Source organism: Carcharodon carcharias, chromosome 1 (genome assembly GCF_017639515.1).
Source record: "Carcharodon carcharias isolate sCarCar2 chromosome 1, sCarCar2.pri, whole genome shotgun sequence".
Lineage (NCBI taxonomy): Eukaryota > Metazoa > Chordata > Chondrichthyes > Lamniformes > Lamnidae > Carcharodon > Carcharodon carcharias.
Genome location: NC_054467.1, coordinates 63533772 through 63553107, shown reverse-complemented (window position 1 = coordinate 63553107; position 19336 = coordinate 63533772). Strand labels below are relative to the sequence as shown.

The following is a 19336-nucleotide window of genomic DNA, read 5'->3' as shown; positions in this document are numbered from 1 at the left end:
TTTTAATATATCTCCAACATATGTATTGCAACGTATCCCTTTCAGTGTCAAACTAGCTTTTGGAATATAATAACAACCTATAGCAAATTAGAATTTTCTGTGATGATTGCTAAAGTACGACTGGTTAGTGCATTTAAAGGATATAAGGGTTAGAAAAACAAAGCAATTACATTTGAAATGAAGAAACCTTTGAACATGTTTCTTCTTTTCTTATCCCAGTTACAGGAATTCATACAAACACAACATCTGTTTAGACATGCTGCAGCAGGGTTATCACAAGTCCTTTTCAGAACTCACCAATCTGATCCTGAATTGGAATGCTGTAAGGGAGGCCGCAGGACCTGGTTCTGACATATGGATGGAAGAGCCCCTGGACAAACAGCACGATAAGCTAGATCATCTTCAGTATTTCCTGGTCAGGGCTGAGGCAGCTCGCAGAGCAGGTAAATGAAGTAGGCATAGGTACTAGCAGCAGTGGTGCTTGCCTGAAGTGGAATGAAAATGGGTTCAGGTAACAATTTACTACATTTCTGGAAATTGCACATAGAAGCTTCACTCCAAAAAGCTCGTAAATATGATATAATGCAGGATAACTGAATATGTTTTTGAAATATGGACATTTTACCTACCCATTTACATGGCTTTCATTCAGTATCATTAATAAAATGAATGAAGATCAAAAGAGTTCATGCATCTGAAAGCTTCTTGGAGATATTTTTATTTCATGTTTATGAGGTATTTAGCTTGCAGTTCATATATGCATAGCATCAGATGTGTGGCAGTAGCTGTCTAAATATGTGTATAGACATCTCCTTAAGAAAGAAAATATTAAAGCTATAGTTACAGTGATGTTACTTCATGTTAACTATGAACTGCTATAATTAGAAGAAATCTAAGAATGTGTCAAGTGGCTTTGTTGCACTTGTGTTGGGGTACGTGGAGGAGAAAGTGAGCTGCCTAATGAGCATACAGATACCTTCCTTGTTAGTTTCCAAAATCAGTAGTTAATACAAAAACACATGGGACTGAATTATTTGATGTATAGAAAGCCTTAAAACTGGTGACATTTACAAAAAAAAATCAAGAAACTGAAGGTTACAATTCCACTATATCAGTCAGAGCAAATTGAATTTATATTTAAAAAGCTGAACTTTAGTGAACCAATAATTAATGTTATTTGTGCTGCACCCTACTAACATAATAGAATTAAGCATTGAAACATGTTAGTTATTTTCTTTATAGAAATGACTCAATTCTTGTGTGCTATTGTGCTGATATTGCAATGTAGTTTATATGAATAAGTATATTTCTGATATATTTGCCATAAACATTTCCAAAAAAAACCCTTTCTTTTCTTTCTTAAGGACAATTTGAAGAAGTCTATAATAATCAACTTTCACTGGCATGTTACTTTAAAACAGTAGGGGACAAACTGCTTTCAGATCACTTCTTTCAATCGTGCCTCACCACCGCTGAAATGATCATCCCAGCTGGGGGACAGAAAGTAGTAGAAGCAAATGCTAACATGGGCGTGGCCTATGAGGAGAAAGGTAAATCATATTTTCTTTGGTTGTGTGATATTAGTTTGGAGAAATCGGAAAACATTGTGATATGTATTGCAATTTCCGCTTTGGAGGCAATGTGGCACAACAAAATCTTGATAAGTAGCGTTTATCCTTGCTGGTTTTCAATTTGTCCATTTATAGCAGTGATTTTGATCTGATAATTTTTCAGACTCCTCATGCTGAGTATTTTAAAGCAGAATTTTTAAAATTCATAGAACCAGAAAACCCTTTTTCCATTTATCATTCTTTGAGAATGGCAAAACTTACTTTGTCATATCGCATTTTAGTGCAAAATATTTAGAACAACAGTTTACAGTGACCAAATTCTGCTTCTGATACTAAATAATTGGATTAAATACATGACCTCCTACTCTGTCAGATATTTAGGCAACAGTTTTTGCTCATATAAGGGGGGTGGGGGGTTTCATTCTAGAACATAGATGAATTGTTGTCGTTTTGATTTGATTATTGCCAGCAGGTCAATTTTTAAAAATATATATGATCTAAATATTATTAAACATTTTTTATTTGTGTGGTATATTGCAAAGTCTCTTCAACCAATCAGATTGCAGAACCAGAGACTACTGCCTCTTCAGTTAATGAGATCTTAAAATCATGGAGCAAGTGCTTTTGGATTGGTTCAATAGTAAAAATTACTAATTACATTCTACTTAAAATGTTCTGCAGTACGCAGCCTCCATAGCAGTTCCTGACCTCTCCATAATCTATCTACCTATACTAGCCTATTTATCATGTCACAACCTACCTCGTACCTCAACATACCTCAAAAGCAACACAAATTGCTTCTCTGGATCACACCTGGATGCATCATGCATCTCTGGGTAATTCTCTTTGGGTTTGCTAAATCGTTTACAACAGGGCTAGGTATTTGCACAGGCTTTTTCCAACATCAAATTCTAGGCGTTTATCTATGTCATAAGTACTGCTGATGCAGGCATTCCACTAGAGAACACAAGTATGACACTCACAAGTGACCTGGATTTATTGGACCACTACTTTCAAACTTGGAGCCTCCACTCCAACATAGAGAAGACAGTTGTGACGGCATTCCATCCAAACAATAATGCCGCCGGGAAAGAACACATTTCCTTCTGATGAAGTCAAATTACCCATGACCCCTACCCAAAATACCAAGGTGTGACCCTGGACAGAACATCATCTATCACATCAGCTGGCTAAAAAGTAAAAACCAGGTTGAACCTTATCCAAAAACTCAACAGAACGTCATGGGGGAAGGACAGCCAAAACACTTTGCACTGCAAGAGTAAGCCTAGTCTATTCTGCTGCAGGATGCTGTTCTGCCTCATGGTCCTGTGGCCACCACACAAAGATCGTAGATGCACAGCCAACACCATCATGAGGATGGTGTCAGGGATGCTTAAGTCCACTACTAGTGGCTCCTGATGCTGTCTCACATTTCCCTACTTGCCAGTCACCACAAAATCATTGTGCTCTGTAAGACGGAAAAAGCCATGAGCAACACCAACTTTCCCATTCACAAAGTATTCAAAAAACCTACCAAGAAATGCTTAGAATCTCACTGGCCTTCCTGGGAAACAGCAGCTAATATTCATGCAGCTGGTAACGACCCACTATCCAAATAGATGGAACCTTGGGACACATGCAGCATGAAGAACCAACATCTCATCACTGACTGAACAGCAGAGGTCGCTGGCTTCAATATCTCTTAAGACAGTAGGAAGCACTCAACCGAATAATGCATGGCCACCTGCTCCATAAGTAGAAAGTGAGGGTTGACCCTCAGTGGGATTGTGGCCATGAGCCCAGACCATGGAACACATCATATTAACCTGTCCATTAAGATCTGTTGTGGGAGGCACTTCATTTCACTACCTGGCCTCCCAGGATTTCATTGACTAGACATCTCTTTATAAGCTTTTCCTGTCGTATGAAAATAATAGTGGTTCCCTGCCATCCACTCCTGTTCCCTCTGCTTCTCAAGAGCCCCAGATGAAGCTTGGTACTAGTCACTAGGGTAGCAGCCGTAAGGTCTCAAACTTTGAGGATGGAGACAAATGTCCTTTTAGTGGTCTTCTTTCTCTCCAATTCAGCCCTTTTATTTAGTCTTATGGGCCTCAGTCTCAGCCAGACATATCCCCTTGAAATTGGTGTTTTTTGTCTCCATTCTGTAAAATGGGCTAGGGGCTAATTTCCTCCCCATTGTGTCTTCAGCACAATCTAAATGTCATAGTTATACTGATCTTCTCAGGAATTAATTAAAAATGAAATAATTTTGCCAAGATCCACGTAGACACATTTCTAAACACATTTCTCAAATTTCTATCATATTCCTAGGTCTCCATGAGGACTCGTAATAGACCCCTAAAAATAAAAGTATTAACAAAATAAGCATATAAAAGTTAAACAATTGAGTTAAAAAATCATTAATTTAGTCATTAGTTTGACTCAAGCAATTACCCCTCTTCATATTCTTTCACATCCCAAACTCCAGGTACATCCAAAAAGAAGTGAAAGCAAGAGAGGGAGAGAAAGAGAAACAGCAGTGCAAAAAGAATAGTAGATTGGACATTACTTGTTGCATGGACTTCAGATCGTAGTCAGGCGGGCAGAGGCAAGGGACGAGGATCTATTATATCAGCCCCTTTTGCCCGTTTTTGGGACTAAACCATTTTCCTCTGTCATTTCTGGTGGATAGTAGAAGCACTAATAATCCCAATGAAATCAGTTAAATCCTGTGCGATGCTTATCTCCTACAAGGAGGTGATAGCGTAGTGGTATTGTCGCTGGACTAGTAATCCAGAGCCCCAGGGTCTCTGGTGACCTGGGTTTGAATCCCACCATGGCAGATGGTGGAATTTTTCAATTGAAATTGAATTCAATAGAAATCTGGAATTAAAAGTCTAATGATGACTATTGTTGATTGTTGTAAAAACCTCTGTTTCACTAATGTCCTTAAGATATTCCACACTGTAATGCACTACTGTTAAACAACTACAAACTCTATTGTCCTAAGTACCTGCACTGATCCTTGATGATTGCCAACATTTTGTTTTTAAATGCACAGCCCGTAAAGGGATGATTCCCAGGCTCTTCAGTGGAAAGGAAATGCTTCCTATCTAGCAGCAGCTTCTTCATTTTCCACCACTAACTGATGCGGCTCACTTGTACTTTGTATACCACAGTGTCCTCTTCACTTCTTATCTCCCCTGAGGTGCATGTTTTTAGGCTGGTGCTTAGGAAAGGTAGAGTGAATGAAGATGTGTGTTGCAAGGTCTAGCATCGCCAGATGCCTGCCCTTTCTTTACGTCACATTTAGAGGAGGTAAAAAGAGAGAATTATTAAAATGCTTTCCTGAATTTAAGCAGGATCCACAAGGATTTCAGTTGCTGGTCTATGGTAACGCCCAAGATGTTGATAGTGGGGGATTCAGCAATGGTCATGCCACATTGATGGCCACACATGTGCAGCCTATTGCACCCTGGATGTGGGGGAAGCCAGCAATCGCCGCAAAGCCTCTGGCTCGCTGTGTCTGGCTTGCCTGGTCCCAACGGTAGTGGATGAAGGTCAATGCACGCCTGAACAGAGCGTCTGTAACCTGCTCAACACAAGTGTGGACAGCTGATTGGGAGATACCGCAAAGATCATCTACTGACCCCTGGAAGGAGCCGCAGGCATAGAAGTTGAGTGCAGCTGTGATCTTCAGAGCCATTGGCATGGAGTGTCCACCCACACAGGTAGCAGAGATCTCAAGCTCTATCATCTGACAGATACCGTTGGGAGATGGAGCCTCCTTCGGCATTGCAGCTCAGACATATTGAGGTAGCTGCTTAGTCGCCTGTATACCCTGGCAGCAGGATAGTGGCATCTTCTGTGGTCCCTTCCGCCTTGGACAACGTCTTGGCCCTGCACAACGTCTTGGCCCTGCACCCCTTGTGCCTGTACCTGTCATCCCAAAGGTGGCTCCCCTGGAGGCTGGATGTGCAACAAAAACAAAAGTAATGTACACCCTTGGCCTCCTCCCCCTTCTAGCCCTCCCTTCCTCCTCATAAAAGGTGCCTCCAGTAGAGAGTTCAGCTCCCATTCCCAGGCTAAGGGAAGGCTTCCTGAAACCTACAGGCCCAGAAAAGATTACTCGCTGCAGAGTGCTGACCTGAAGGTTAAGAGTCCAGAAAAAAGCAGCTGGTATGCATTTTGAAGTACTGCAGATCACACAGGCAAGTTTCAAAAACTTTCATAAATAAATACTTGACTGTGCACACTCGCAACCCCAGTGAGCCCTTTTATCCCACCTGTGGATGAGGTTAATACAAATGTGTCCTATCCACTTGCCCGTTGCGCCTGTGCGCCAACCCGAAGATTGAACGGGCACCGAAAAATTGGCATTGATTGGTGGATCAAGGGCCTTAATTGTCCTGTTAATTAATGGTGGGTGTGCGTCGGACATCACATGCCCGCCCAGCAAAATATCGCGATGGCACGCGGTGACATTGGGACGTTTGCCCAACGTCACCACACATCACTTTACAGCCCCCACACGCCAACGGGAAAATTCTGCCCATGATTTTGTGAAAAAGAAATTGTGTTTGACTAATTTATTAGAGTTCTTTAGGATGTAACAGCCATTGTGAATAAAGGGAAACCAGTAAATGTAGTGTATCTAGATTTCCAAAATGCATTTGATGAGGTGCTACATAAAAGATGAGCTCATGATGTTGGAGATGATATATTAGCATGGATGGAGGACTGGCTAACTGACAGGAAACAGAGAGCTGGGATAAATGAGTCATTTTCAGGATGGCAAACTGTAACTAGTGAAGTGCCAAGGGATCAGTGCTGTGGCCCAAACTATTTACAATCTATATTAATGATTTGGATGAAAGGACTGAGTATGTTGTAGCCAAATTTGCTGATAATACAAAAATAGGCAGGAAAACAAGTTGTGAGGAAAATTCAAAGGGCGGAATTTTCCGTGCCCACTGGCATTGGGCGTGTTTGGTGGTGTGAGCGGACAATATGGCGAGAAGGCCAAAAATTGTGCTCACAAGACCAACCTTGTGAAACCAGTTTGCAATTGTCTGCTCTGCCCTTCAATGGCAGGCCATGTTTCCCGCAGTCAGACATTGGGAACCTCAATGTAATACATCTGCATATCATTATAAGCCCAGCTCACCGGAATCATCCCCCCATGCTGGATCATCCAAGCGCGTTGACGTGTTTCACAACAGCATATATAAGGCATGCACTTGGCAGGCTGCACTTCAAGGAGAACTCAGATGGGAGTGCACGGTAACGTTGTGCAGTGTCACGAGGGTCGCTTGTTAGACTTCAAGGTTGAGGCGCCATCCATCCAGGCGAGGGCACAGGCAAGTCTCTTTTTCCCAGCTGGCTGACAGTGCCAGGCAAGGGCTGCCCTGTGGTTGAGGCGTGTTGTGGGGGGTGGGGGGGGGTGCGCGGCAAGGGCTGCACTGCGGTTGAGGTGACTTCAGGGGGACAAGGGCTGCACTCCAGGTGATGGTAATACACAAGCACATGCGGGGTGGGGGTAGGGAAGCAGCCACACATTAGGGAAACCTTGTATAAAGTGACCATTCCTCTGCAACTGAAACAGTCCAGATGCAACCACATTGACGTACTTGGAGTCAGGCCTCTAGCTTATCGGCCCACTCAAGCAAAGCAAAAATGTGAAATTGTCACCAAGTGCTCCTGAATTTTTCACCCCTCAGGCACAAACTGCAAGCTAATGAGCATTTTAGTGGACTGCAGAACAGTTGGACAACTGGTCACGTTGTACAATCTCCTTGCTAATGCTGGCCATGGAGCAGTCACTGGTGGAGGTGATCACAGCCCCTTGCAATGTCATCATTCAGGTTTGGACCAGTGTCCCTCATGGTTCAAACAACAGTGCAGCCTTGTAGTGTGGTTTAGGAGAATCTCTGCATTCCAGTGGGTGAAGTTGCCGCCAATTGGTCTGGTGGAGTGCGGCGGAGGTGGGTGGCGTCTTGGGCAGCCATGCAGCGCACTAAATTCTGGCCAACTAAGTGGTGGCCAGCATGTTCTGGGATGTGTTAAGGAGCCTTCAGATTTAACCAAGAGAGGTTCTTAGAACACCCAAACTAACCCATATGTCTCTCTCTCTCTTTAAACCTGCAGGAAGAGCACATCAGGAGCATGGATCCTGGTGACCTAGCTGTATGTCTCGTGGTGTACAGAGAGCGGAGACAAAGATAAAGAGAGTGATGGAGGCGTCCGGCTAGGCAGAGGGAGGAGCAGCACCCTCAGAATGAAGGGGAGGCTGGGGCTGCCACACGTACACTGAAGAGTCACAGCGAGCTGTTGCCATTTGGCACCTAGTAAGACCTAGGGTCCATAGACGTCACCTTTCATTCCTGCAGATAACTGAGAACCAGTGTTGCCAAAGACTCTGCATGTCTAGGGAACTGGTTGGTCACGTCTGCCAGCTGTTGCAGGATTTGGAGGCATAGGGACATGGAGGGCATGCACTGCCCGTGGCCCTGAAAATGACGCGACATTCAGTTTTTATGCCAGTGGCTCCTTTCAGGGTTCCATGGGTGACTTCTATGGGATATTGCAAGCCTCCACCAACAAATTCATCCATGAGGTCACGCATACCGCCTTTGTGAAGGCACACAACTTTGTGCATTTCGCCTAGGACCACGAAAACCAGGATACGAAAGCACTGGGATTTGCCCAGATCTCAGATTTCCCATAGATGCAGGGTGCCATCAACTTCACTCACATGGCGCCCAGATCACCGTCACAACAAGTAGCCAACTATGTCAACCACAAGGACTTCCATTTGCTGAATGCTCAGCTGGTGTGCGACCACTACAAATGCATCCTGCAAGTCTGCATATGGTTCCCAGGAAGTGTTCATGACTCAAACATTCTCAATTGGTCTTAGATTCCTGAGGTCTTCCAGGGGCCACAGAGGCTACAGTGATGGTTCCGTGAGGACAAGGGCTACCCACAGAGGACGTGGCTGATGACACCCGTGCAATGGCCTCAGACTGTAGTAGAGTGGAAGGTATTTTGAGGCTCATGTTGTAACCCGCACCTTGGTGGAGCAAACCATCGGGATACTGAAAATGAGTTTCTGGTGCCTGGACCGGTCTTGTGGAGCCCTGCCATATAGTCCACAGAGGGTGTTATGCATCGTCATCGCCAACTGCACCCTTTACAACCTGGCCCTACAATGGGGAGAGGAACTGGCAGAGGAGGAGATGGAGGAGCTCTACATCTCCTCCGATGAGGAGGACGTCGATGGGGATGATGGTGAGGAGGTCCTCGAAGGCTCAGGAGGCCCTCATAGCTGCAACATTTGTGGAGAATGATGACGACATGCAGGGAGGAGACACCATAGATCCTCATATTGCATTTGTGAATTTGTGATTCTAGTCTGGCTGACGGCAACACAAATAGCCTCTGCGATAAGGCTCCTGTCATGGAGATGCAGCGGAGGTCCTAATAGTCGCTCGATTCCAGGAGGATGATAACGACATGTAATAAGGACACTCCATAGATCTTCACAAAGCTTCTGTGAATGGTTGACTCCTATCTGGCTGAGGGCAGCTCATTTGTGCTCTGTGATCAGGGTCATATCATAGAGATGTAGCCGTGAAACTTTAAATGCACCTGATCCTGTGTCAGCCTTCAACACCTGACCCCTTCAGGAGCACAGCATCACTGGTCACAGATGCTGATGAGATGGGGCCAAACTCACCTCAAGAGTGCTGAGAGCACAGAGAGAGAATGATGGAACTCTGTGGTGCCTGCCCACAACATTCTGGCAGCAATGACAAGTACCTTCGAGGTGCAGGCATCAGTAATGTGTCCAGGGAGTGTGAGCCAGACCATCACTTTGGTCTGAAGGCTGCACAGAGCACAGGGAAGAGGCCCTGGACTGAGACATCTGTCTTTTTATCTTAGGCAGGAACCAAGGTTTCACATCTGACTGACACAAACACTGCTCACGATAACAAGAAGCCATAGGCAAGGAGACATTCCTGGGAGTTCATTTAAAATAGTGAACATTATGTACAAGTGATTAACAGATATGTCCAGGCTATGCACTACATCTTCTCAACTTTCCTCACCCTGCCACTACATCTTGGTGCTTCCTCCAACATTCTCAGCAGAGGCGGAGGCAGCCTGCTGACTGCTACACCTTGTCTGTGACCTTGATGGGCATCCTCTGGAGGGCCAAGACCTGGAGGGCCCTGGTCCGCTTTTGGGGTCCTGCTCTGTAGCAGTGCCGTCCTCCTGGGCTTGTGGAGCTGCTCTGGTCACAGGAAGAGGGGATTCAGATTGGCCGGACACTCCCAGATTCACCTGGGTGGGTGGCCCCGGGGTGTGCACCTGCTGATCTTCCTCCCTATAGGTGTCCAAGGACCCCTGGCTGACGCCATGAGGAGAAGGGGTAGCTGGAGTGAGATCGAGCTGCCCCGTACACTTTTCACGTACACACTACTGGAGGCCAACAATGGTGTCAGCGATGGAGTTCAACCTGCACAGCAGTGCAGCACTGATGTCCTGGACCAAGATCTCCATGGCAGCTGCCAGCCTGCCAGTGATGACCTCAGTCTGTTGGCATGCTGGCGCTATCACTTCAGCCTGAAGGCGGACAGAGTTATCCATCATGCCTTGCAATCTGAGGAGTGTAGTGGACATCCCTTCCTGATGTTCCTGAGCTTGCCTTTGCAGCTCCCGGAATTGAGTCCAGAGGCTCACCATCTTACTCAGACTCAGCAGATTTTTGGCATCCAGCAATTCTCCAAGTGCCGGAGACCTGGAAAGCCCCTGCTGCCGCCTGCATGGGTCAGAAAATGCAATGTGCTCACCAGATTGTGATTCCAAGGCTATTCTAAAGCTAGGTCCCACCGAAATGTGTGTCTTTGTGCTGGTGGAGGGTGCGGGTGAGTGCTGTGATGTTTCTTTAATGAGGGTGCCTTCAGATTCTTCTTCTGAGGTGTCTTCTGGGCTTGACTGGAGGCCCTGGGTCATGGGCTCCCTTGGCTGTTTCCCAGATGTGCCTGCAAAAGCAAGGAGAGATAATTAGTACATGTCGGTGGCCTGTGAAACAGGACATGTCACTCACAGCATGGTTGTCTGATGGATGTTGCATGACTGGATCCTCACTTGATACAGCACCGCCGATCTCATCGTCAGCAGAGTAATGGTCCAGATCTTCACCAACCAGCTGAATGCCTTGATTTTCAAAGTCTGTGGGGACCTTGATTTCAGGCATTCCTCCACCAGTCTGCAACCTCCCTTCTTGTGTGCCAGCTTGTCCTGCATGAATACAGAAAAAGGAAGTTTTACTCGCCAACCACAATGGCGGCTTTTCATGCTGTTTTGTCCCAATCCCGCCTCATTAATAATGCATTCCAGGGAAACACGAAGTTTGCATGGCGGGTGGGCTCTCAATTGCCCGTCACCGCACCACCTCGCTGTTTCCTCATGACGGATGCCATATTTAAAGTGCAGCTGCGCGAACACCTCTCAGTGCTTCCAGACATCCTTGAGAATCCAACTCTCTTTCATCTTGGAACCAAACGGACAGTCTCCACTATTAGCCATTGGCTCCAAGCATAAATACCTTGCACCTTCTTCCTAGTCAAATAGTCAAAGCCTTCCTTTGATCTTAACAATCAAGCCATCCAGGCTTACTAAAAGACAGACTTCAGAACATGTCATATGACCCCCTTCATTTTACCTTAAATCTAAAGACAAAGGGCTGGATTTTACATGCCCCACCAGGCGTGTTTTTGGCATAGGGACTGAGGGGGCACTGAAATCGGCAGCCCATCTGCCATATGTAAATTAAAAATTAAGGATAATTTAGGTTTGTTAACAAGCCTATTGACCTCAATAATACTCTGCCCACACCATAACACAGCATAGGCAGTTGGGTGGGAGTGGGCAGGCCAATTTTAAAGGCCTACATGAACATTTAGGGGGCGCCTTGATCACATCAGGGGCAATGCCGATGTCACACCCCCCCTCCACAGCATCTGCTCGACAGAACCTGGATCCCCACCCGTCTCCCTGGGATCCCACTGCACCCTAAAACTTGGGGCAACCATGATCTTCTTTGGGCCTTCTTCCTGCAGCCCCGTCAGTGCCCGCTGCTCTTCTCTCACGCTGCTGGGACTGATGATGTTGCCGTATTGGCTGGCAGCTCCTGAGGGCGGATCTTCCTCCGGAATGAGGGGTGGAAGTTCAATTCTCTAACGGTTTAGCTTGCCATAGGGCATTATGGCTACAGGGCAGGCTGACACATAGCAAGTCGGCTTCTGGCTGACTTTACTTCCGGGGGAAGGGGGGCCCTCAAAATGCAGCCCCATTGTTACAAAACATAGCAAGCTTATAGTCCGCATAATTGTAAAAACTTGGTGATCTATTAGCTTCCCACAGTCATCCCCAAGTTAGTAATTTAAATTTTAACAGGGTAAGAGAAAAAGTCCCCAGGCAATTTGCAACACCTTTATAATAATAATTATAACAGCAATTACAATAACTTTTATTTTATAAAGTGCTTTTACTGTAATAGCTGCACTAAGCCACTTCATGGGAGCATTATAATGTAAAGTTTGACACCAAGCCACATAAGGTGATATTAGGGCAGATGATCAAAAGCTTGGTCTATTTTAGTTAAGTTTTAAGGAGAATCTTAAACAGGGCAAGAGAGGTGGAGAGGTTTAGGAAGAGAATTCCAGAGTCTAGGGCCCAGCAACTGAATGCACAGCCACCATTGGTGGAACAATTAAAATCAAAGATGCTCATGAGGCCAGAATGAGAGTAGTTAAGAAGGGTTGGGAGTCTGGAAGAGCTTCCAGAGATAGGGAGGGGTGTGACCATGAAAGAATTTGAAAACAAGGATGGGAATTTTATGTGACCATGGACCTGCTGTGACTGCATTACGTTTATTGATTAGCCAGGTGACCACTATTTGTGAAGAATTAGGTTTAATACAAGTAAACTTTATGTGATCTGTAACCAATTATAAAGAATTGCCTGAGGTATATGATCTGTGACCTGCCGATTACAATAAGGGTGTCAATTGCATTTGTTTTCTGTGTCACTAGCATCTTTATGACTTCTGATGGAACATTTGTGAGGTTTAATCAATCAGAATTGTTTGGAGTTATTTTTGAAGTCCACACTGCATTGCCTAGGAAATTAATCAGCTTTGGGCTATATTACCTGCCCAATATCCATGTAGTATCAGCAGAGAACCAAAAAGAAAATTTGACAATGTTGACAGCTTCATTATCTTGGGACCTCTGGAATGTACTTCACATATGTTTCTGTGCACCTTCAAAATTTCCAAGCCTATATTAAGATGAAGGCCTTCAAGTCTAAGAACATCCAAGTGGTATGTAAATCCAGCAGTGACATAAAACATGCAGCAGAAAGGTGGTAGTGTAGTTTTAGTTCCACTGATACAGAAAGAAGATATTGATGTAGGAAGAAGAACTCATATATTATTGCTTTTCACATTCTCAGGGCATTCCAAAACATTCTGTAAGCAATGGATTATTTCTGAAGTACAGTCATTTCTTATATGTGGAGAAACATGGCAGCCAATTTGTGCACAGCAAGGTTTTGCAAACATTAAGTGAATGAATAACCCAATAATCTGTGTTGGTGTTGTTGGTTATAAGAGATATTTGTCGAATCATGCTTTAGGCTCTTTTATGTCTGAGCAGCTAAGGGGAACCTTGATTCATATCGTATCTGACAGATGTCATCTCTGACAGTACTACAGTGAAGTTTGAACCTAAATTATAGTCTCAAATCCTAGAACAGGGTTTGAACCCACAATCTAGCTAGGGTACTACCAGAAGTACCAAACTGACATTATGACATATGAACCATAGGAGTTCACAGCCTTTTCAAGTCATTATGCCAGTGCTGGCTATTTACTACAGCAATTTAAAATTAATTTCATTGCCCTGCTTTATCCACATAGCCCTGTATCTTCCACTTGTTCAAATATTTATCCATTTTTTCCCCCTTTTAAAGATGCAAGGATCTCTGGCTACAACCAGATCCTATTGAAAGGATCCCATACTCTTAACAACTCACTGCATAAAGAAAACTCGCCTAACCTTTCTCCTTACTCCTATGTTTAGAATAATGACCCCTGCACTAGAGGAAACAGGTTTTTCCTATTTGCTCTATTAAAACCCTTTGCAATTTTAACCTAAAATTTAATTCTAAATTTAATATATTAAATTTAGTTTTCATTTTCCCTGCTCCAGTGGAAATAGCCACTGTGAAATTTTCCTGATATCAATACTTTCCCATTCCTGGTCTTCTGTGTCTATTGTCTTTGCTATGGGTGCTCAACATTGCATACAATACTCAAACCATTTAGCCTCTGAATAAAAAGGTTGTGGGTTGAATTTCTACTCCAGGATTTGAGCACATAAAATAGAATGATACTTCAGGACAGTACTGCATAATTTCTTTATTCTTTTCATGGATGTGGATGTTGCTGGCAAGGCAGCACTTGTTGCGCAACCCTAATTGCCCTACACCAGAGTGGCGTGTTAGGCCATTTCAAGAATCTACCACATTACTGTGGGTCTGACATCACATGTAGGCTAGACCAGGTAAGGATGGCAGATTTCCTTCCCAAAAGGACATTAGTGAGTCAGATAAGATTTTTTTTACAAAATTGATGATAGTTGCCTTGGCACTACCACTGCAACTAGCTTTATAAATCCAGATTGAATTAAATTCAAATTCCACCACTTGAACCCGTGTCCCCAGAGCTGGGTTACTAGTTCAGTGACATTTCCACCACATCAACATCTCCCCCCAAAGGAACAATATTGGTGTCCTTAAGATGAAAAATTAAACCAAGACCCTGTCTGTCCATTCAGGTAGATGTAAAAGATCAGATGCAACTTTTTGAAGAGTAGTGGTCCTGGTGCAATGGCCAATACTTTATTTTTCAAACTGCACCAACAAAATAGATTAACTGGTCAGCATCTGACTGTAGTTTTGTGCACAAATTGGCTGCTTCATTTATCTGTTTAACGACATTTGATTCAAAAGTAATTCATTGGCTGTGAAATACTTAAATGCATTTAAGGGGAAGCTAAATAAGCACATAAGGGAAAAAGGAATAGAAGGGTATGTTGATATGGGTTAATTAAGTGCATCACGAGGAGGTTCATAGGAGGATCAACCAATTGACTTAAGGGGTTGAATGGCCTACTCCTGTTCCTATGTGAAAGTCTTCAGGGGCTGAATGGTCTCCTGCTATCTGTGTGACATTCCAACTGGGCTGAATGGCCTGTTTCTGTAATATAGATTCTGTGTAATTCTCTTTTAAAATTTTGGGGATGTGAAAGGCACTGAAAAAATCCAAGTTCTTTTTTTTCCCAAAAGTAGCCTAACCAATACTTTGTATAAATGTATCATTAATTCTTTACTCTTGTACTCTATGTCTCTATGTATAAAAACAAAATATGTTGTTGGCCTTTTCCTAATGAGTTATCTTACCTGCATTTGTACTTGCAGAGAATTATGTATTTGGATTCCTATGTGTCTCCTTTCATTCACCGTCAGCATCTTCCCAATGAACTTATCTTCCTATTTCTTGTATTTCCTCATAAAATGCATTATCTCATCTGTTACCATGTTAAATTACACCTTCCAGCTGTCTGCTCATTCTGCCATCCTACTTTTGTTTTCTTCAGGTCTTTTACAGTTCCCTTTGTTGTTTACCAAACTCTGGCTGAATAATAACTGCTGGCATGGCAGGCAGGCCCCACATCTGGAAGCAGCCAGCATTCCGACTTCCAAGCCTGCCGCCCAAAGACGCCAAATAATGTGTCAATTGGGCCAATTGTAAGTGCAGGGTTGGTTAAGGGCCACAGACAGAGAGATTCAGCCCAATCAGAGCTAGAGGGCGGGATCTCTGGCATGGGAGCTTGTTGGCTGTGACCCAGAAGGAGCTCATGGTCAACAATTTAAAGGGACACCTGGCACGGGGCTGTCAGAGGAGTGCCAGAGGTGACTCAGAGACTGATCCTGAGTCAGATGATGAGCCTCTGGAACAAAAACAAAAATAGCTGGAAAAACTCAGCAGGTCCAACAGCATCTGCGGAGAGGAACACAGTTGACGTTTCGAGTCCGTATGACTCTTCATCAGAAGTAAGGAAATAGAGGAATGAGGTGAGATATAAGCTGTTTGAGGGGGATGGGATAGGTAGAACTGGATAAGGGCCAGTGATAGGTGGAGGCAAAGAAGAGATTGCCAAAGATGTCATAGACAAAAGGACAAAGGGGTGTTGAAGGTAGTGATATTATCTAAAGAATGTACTAATGGGGACAAGCAAGTGGCAGATGGCCCTGTGGGGGTGGGGTAGGGGGAAGGGATCAAAATGGGCTGAAAGTTAGAGATAAACCAATAGATCGAAATAAATTTTAAAATAGGTGGGGAAAGAAAAATATTTTTTTTTAAATGATAAATTATTGGAAAAAGGGGGATCGGAGAGGGGGTGGGGATGGAGGAGAGAGTTCATGATCTGAAGTTGTTGAACTCAATTTTAAGTCCAGAAGGCTGTAAAGTGCCTAGTCGAAAGATGAGGTGCTGTTCCTCCAGTTTGCGTTGAGCTTCACTGGAACATTGCAGCAGGCCAAGGATGGACATGTGGGCATGAGAGCAGGGTGGTGTGTTGAAAGGGCAAGCAACAGGGAGGTCTGGGTCATGCTTGCGGACAGACCGAAGGTGTTCCGCAAAGCAGTCACCCAGTCTGCATTTGGTCTCTCCAACGTAGAGGAGACCACATGAGCCTCTGGAGTTGTCTGTAAGGCAGCAGATGCTGGAGATCCAGTGCGAGGTGTGTGGAGATTTGGCGGATATACCAGAGGGGTTGCGTGCTCTGGCCCAGACTGTGGAAGTGTCCATCCAGGTCACCCACTCTTCGGAGCGACAAGCTTCCTCCATGGTGACTGTCCTGGAGGGGCAAACCAAAGGTGTTGCTGACGCAGTTGTTAGTATGTGCTCTGACATCCACAACATCGCGCTGGCTTTAAGCTCAGGGGCCCAGAGCCAGGGCAACAGGAGGACTGGGAGCCAGGGCACTGCACCATCTCCTGGAATCTCACAGGAAGGCAGGGAGGCCTAAACAACCCTAGTGGCAGAGGGTGAGCAGTGGCTGTCCATATGTAAGGGCACCCGTCAGGGCACTTCTGTTGGGGGCAGCATCTCCTCCACCCATTCACCATTGACACAGTCCTCATCCAGTGCCACAGTGACAGAAGCTTCTCCTGCCAATCAGCAGGAATCTTCCAACCAGGCAGAACACTCAAGGCATCAGCTGCACAGAGGACAACCGCCAGAGTCATCCAGGGCAAGGGCTGTATCATATTAGGCACCTCTCTCTAGTGCTGCTGCAAGAGATGGGGGAACCACTGCACTGGAGCTCTCAGAAACATGTTAAGAAAATGCCACAGTACTCACCAAGTGGGTCACCTGGGTGCTTTTATTATGATTGTTTATTACATTTCTCATCCACATTGTGTAAATAAACCCTGACCTCATTGTCCCTCGTGCAGAGCTATTCTCAATATGTTATTGCTGTTGGAATTCCTTAGCATCATTGACATTCCACTAAAGAGTTTAAGCCAAGCCAAGTTGCATAGTTGTGACTTACATGGACAAGGTAAGTGTGTTGACCGGACAGAGACCTGAGTCTCACATTCCTTATGAAATGACGCACGACAGAGAACGTGCTCGCATCTGTGAGGCTGGGTCCTCAAATCTATTGGCGTCCCTTGTTTCATGGTCAACCATGCGATCAAGTCCAGTGCATTCAAACATCTATGTCAGAGTGTTCCATCACCTCATCCTCGGCCTCATACTCCTATCCTCCTCACTGGAGGATGTGTCTTTCACAGAGACAACTATCCCCATGTCTGGCCTCTTTAGCAGCATAAGGTCATGGTCAATGCAGAAATGTACCTCTTTGCAGGAGGTCTCAGATTTGTAGATCAGAAATTTTATGGATTATCCATTTACTTCTTCTACAAAGCACTTCCAGCAGTCACAGAATACTAAACAGCCAAGATTTAAGTCTGCCCTCAGCCTGACCCTTTAAAACCACCTGCCTGATAAAAAAAAGGGAAATACAGGCAGCGTGTATCCCACTCTGAAAGTGCTTTATTCCATTCTGAGCGCATTAAGGCAGTTGATTGCCTTTTTAATTAGCACAACTAGCATATTACCTTTAATTTGCATAGCACAGTCAGGCCCCCGATTTCCAGATCCACCCACTAACCATATTAGACCAGACTAGTGTGATGACACCAGGAATGCGACCTGATATCATCGCACCTGATAATACGTCAGCGGGTGCTTGTTTCGCTCCCATTTTCGGAGCATATTATTTAGCCCTCTATACTTTTGTGCAATCCAAAAATTTTCTGTGTATACACTCTGAGCTTGAGTTAGAATAGAAATCCTGCCCTAAACTGCATCATAGGACCCCAACTTTTAAAGATTAATGAGACTTGACCTGCCTGTTGCGAGTGGCTCTAACATTGCCACAATTTGTCATCTGAAATGGCAACAAAGGGGACCACACCAGGAATGGGGAGGCGAGCCTGCCCCATTCACACTGATGGACAGGATTAAAATAAGCCTTTAATTTTCACTTATAAAGTGTCAGACTTGATTGTCAGGTTATCGTCTGCCTGATATCTATATCAGATATACATTTGTGAATGGGAATACCCAAATGTCTGGTCCATTGTGTTCAATGTATCCATTAATAGATGTTAATTGGTATTTTCCTATAGCATTCATATGGGACAAGACACTTTGTTCACAGGTCAAGATTATGAAGCCAGTGAATTTAAACAGTATCTTGTAGATCCTTTTGAAGTTTCAGTTTTGGACAGCATTATTCAGATGAATAAACGCCTTTTGAGTTCTGTGAATAGCTGACCACATTAACATAGTTGTAAGAAATGGGAAGCAGTTTTGTTCTAGTTTGCCTTCAAAGAAGTTAGGACTATATTGACAGAAAGCAGCATTGGGGTTATCATAGGCACCTTGATAGCATATTGCCATGTAAGAAGTGAAGAAGCATAGTTATTAACAAAAAATAAAAAATACCTGGAAAAACTCAGCAGGTCTGTCAGCATCGGCGGAGAAGAGAACAGTTGACGTTTCGAGTCCTCATGACCTTTCAACAGAACTAAGTAAAAATAGGAGAGGGGTGAAATATAAGCTGGTTTAAGGAGGGGTTGGGGGGTGGTGGGGAGAGAGAAGGGGGGTTGGATGGTTGTTGGGACAAGCAAGAAGTGATGGGAGGAGACAGAAGAACAAAGAGGTGTTGAAGGTGGTGATATTATCTAAAAGAATGTGCTAATTAAGAATGGATAGCAGGGTACAAATAGCTCTAGTGGGGGTGAAATAAGACTAAAAGGGCATAAAAGGTATAGATAAATGATCAGTGGAATACATTAAAAATAATGGAAATAGGTGGAAAAAGAAAAATCTATATAAATTATTGGAAAAAACAAAAAGGAAGGGGAATAAACGGAAAGGGGATGGGGATGGAGGAGGGAGTTTAAGATCTAAAATTGTTGAACTCAATATTCAGTCCGGAAGGCTGTAAAGTGCCTAGTCGGAAGATGAGGTGCTGTTCCTCCATAGTTATTATCTTGGCATTTCAAGTGTAAGTAAACTGTTTACACTGAGTATTATTTCTTTATCTATTTAA

The 19336-nt window shown here is 44.2% G+C and overlaps 1 protein-coding gene across 1 annotated transcript in view; it reads left to right on the top strand.

Annotated features, from left to right (window-relative positions):
- Nucleotides 1–208: 208 nt before the first annotated feature.
- ttc29 (tetratricopeptide repeat domain 29) overlaps nucleotides 209–19336 on the top strand; it is a gene marked incomplete at its 5' end in the record, with an annotated part of 323828 nt that continues 304700 nt past the window's right edge. The window contains 2 exons of the mRNA XM_041178710.1: nucleotides 209–443; nucleotides 1365–1550. Of these exons, the coding sequence (XP_041034644.1) occupies nucleotides 209–443; nucleotides 1365–1550 (421 nt within the window). The remainder of the gene's footprint in view (nucleotides 444–1364; nucleotides 1551–19336) is intronic.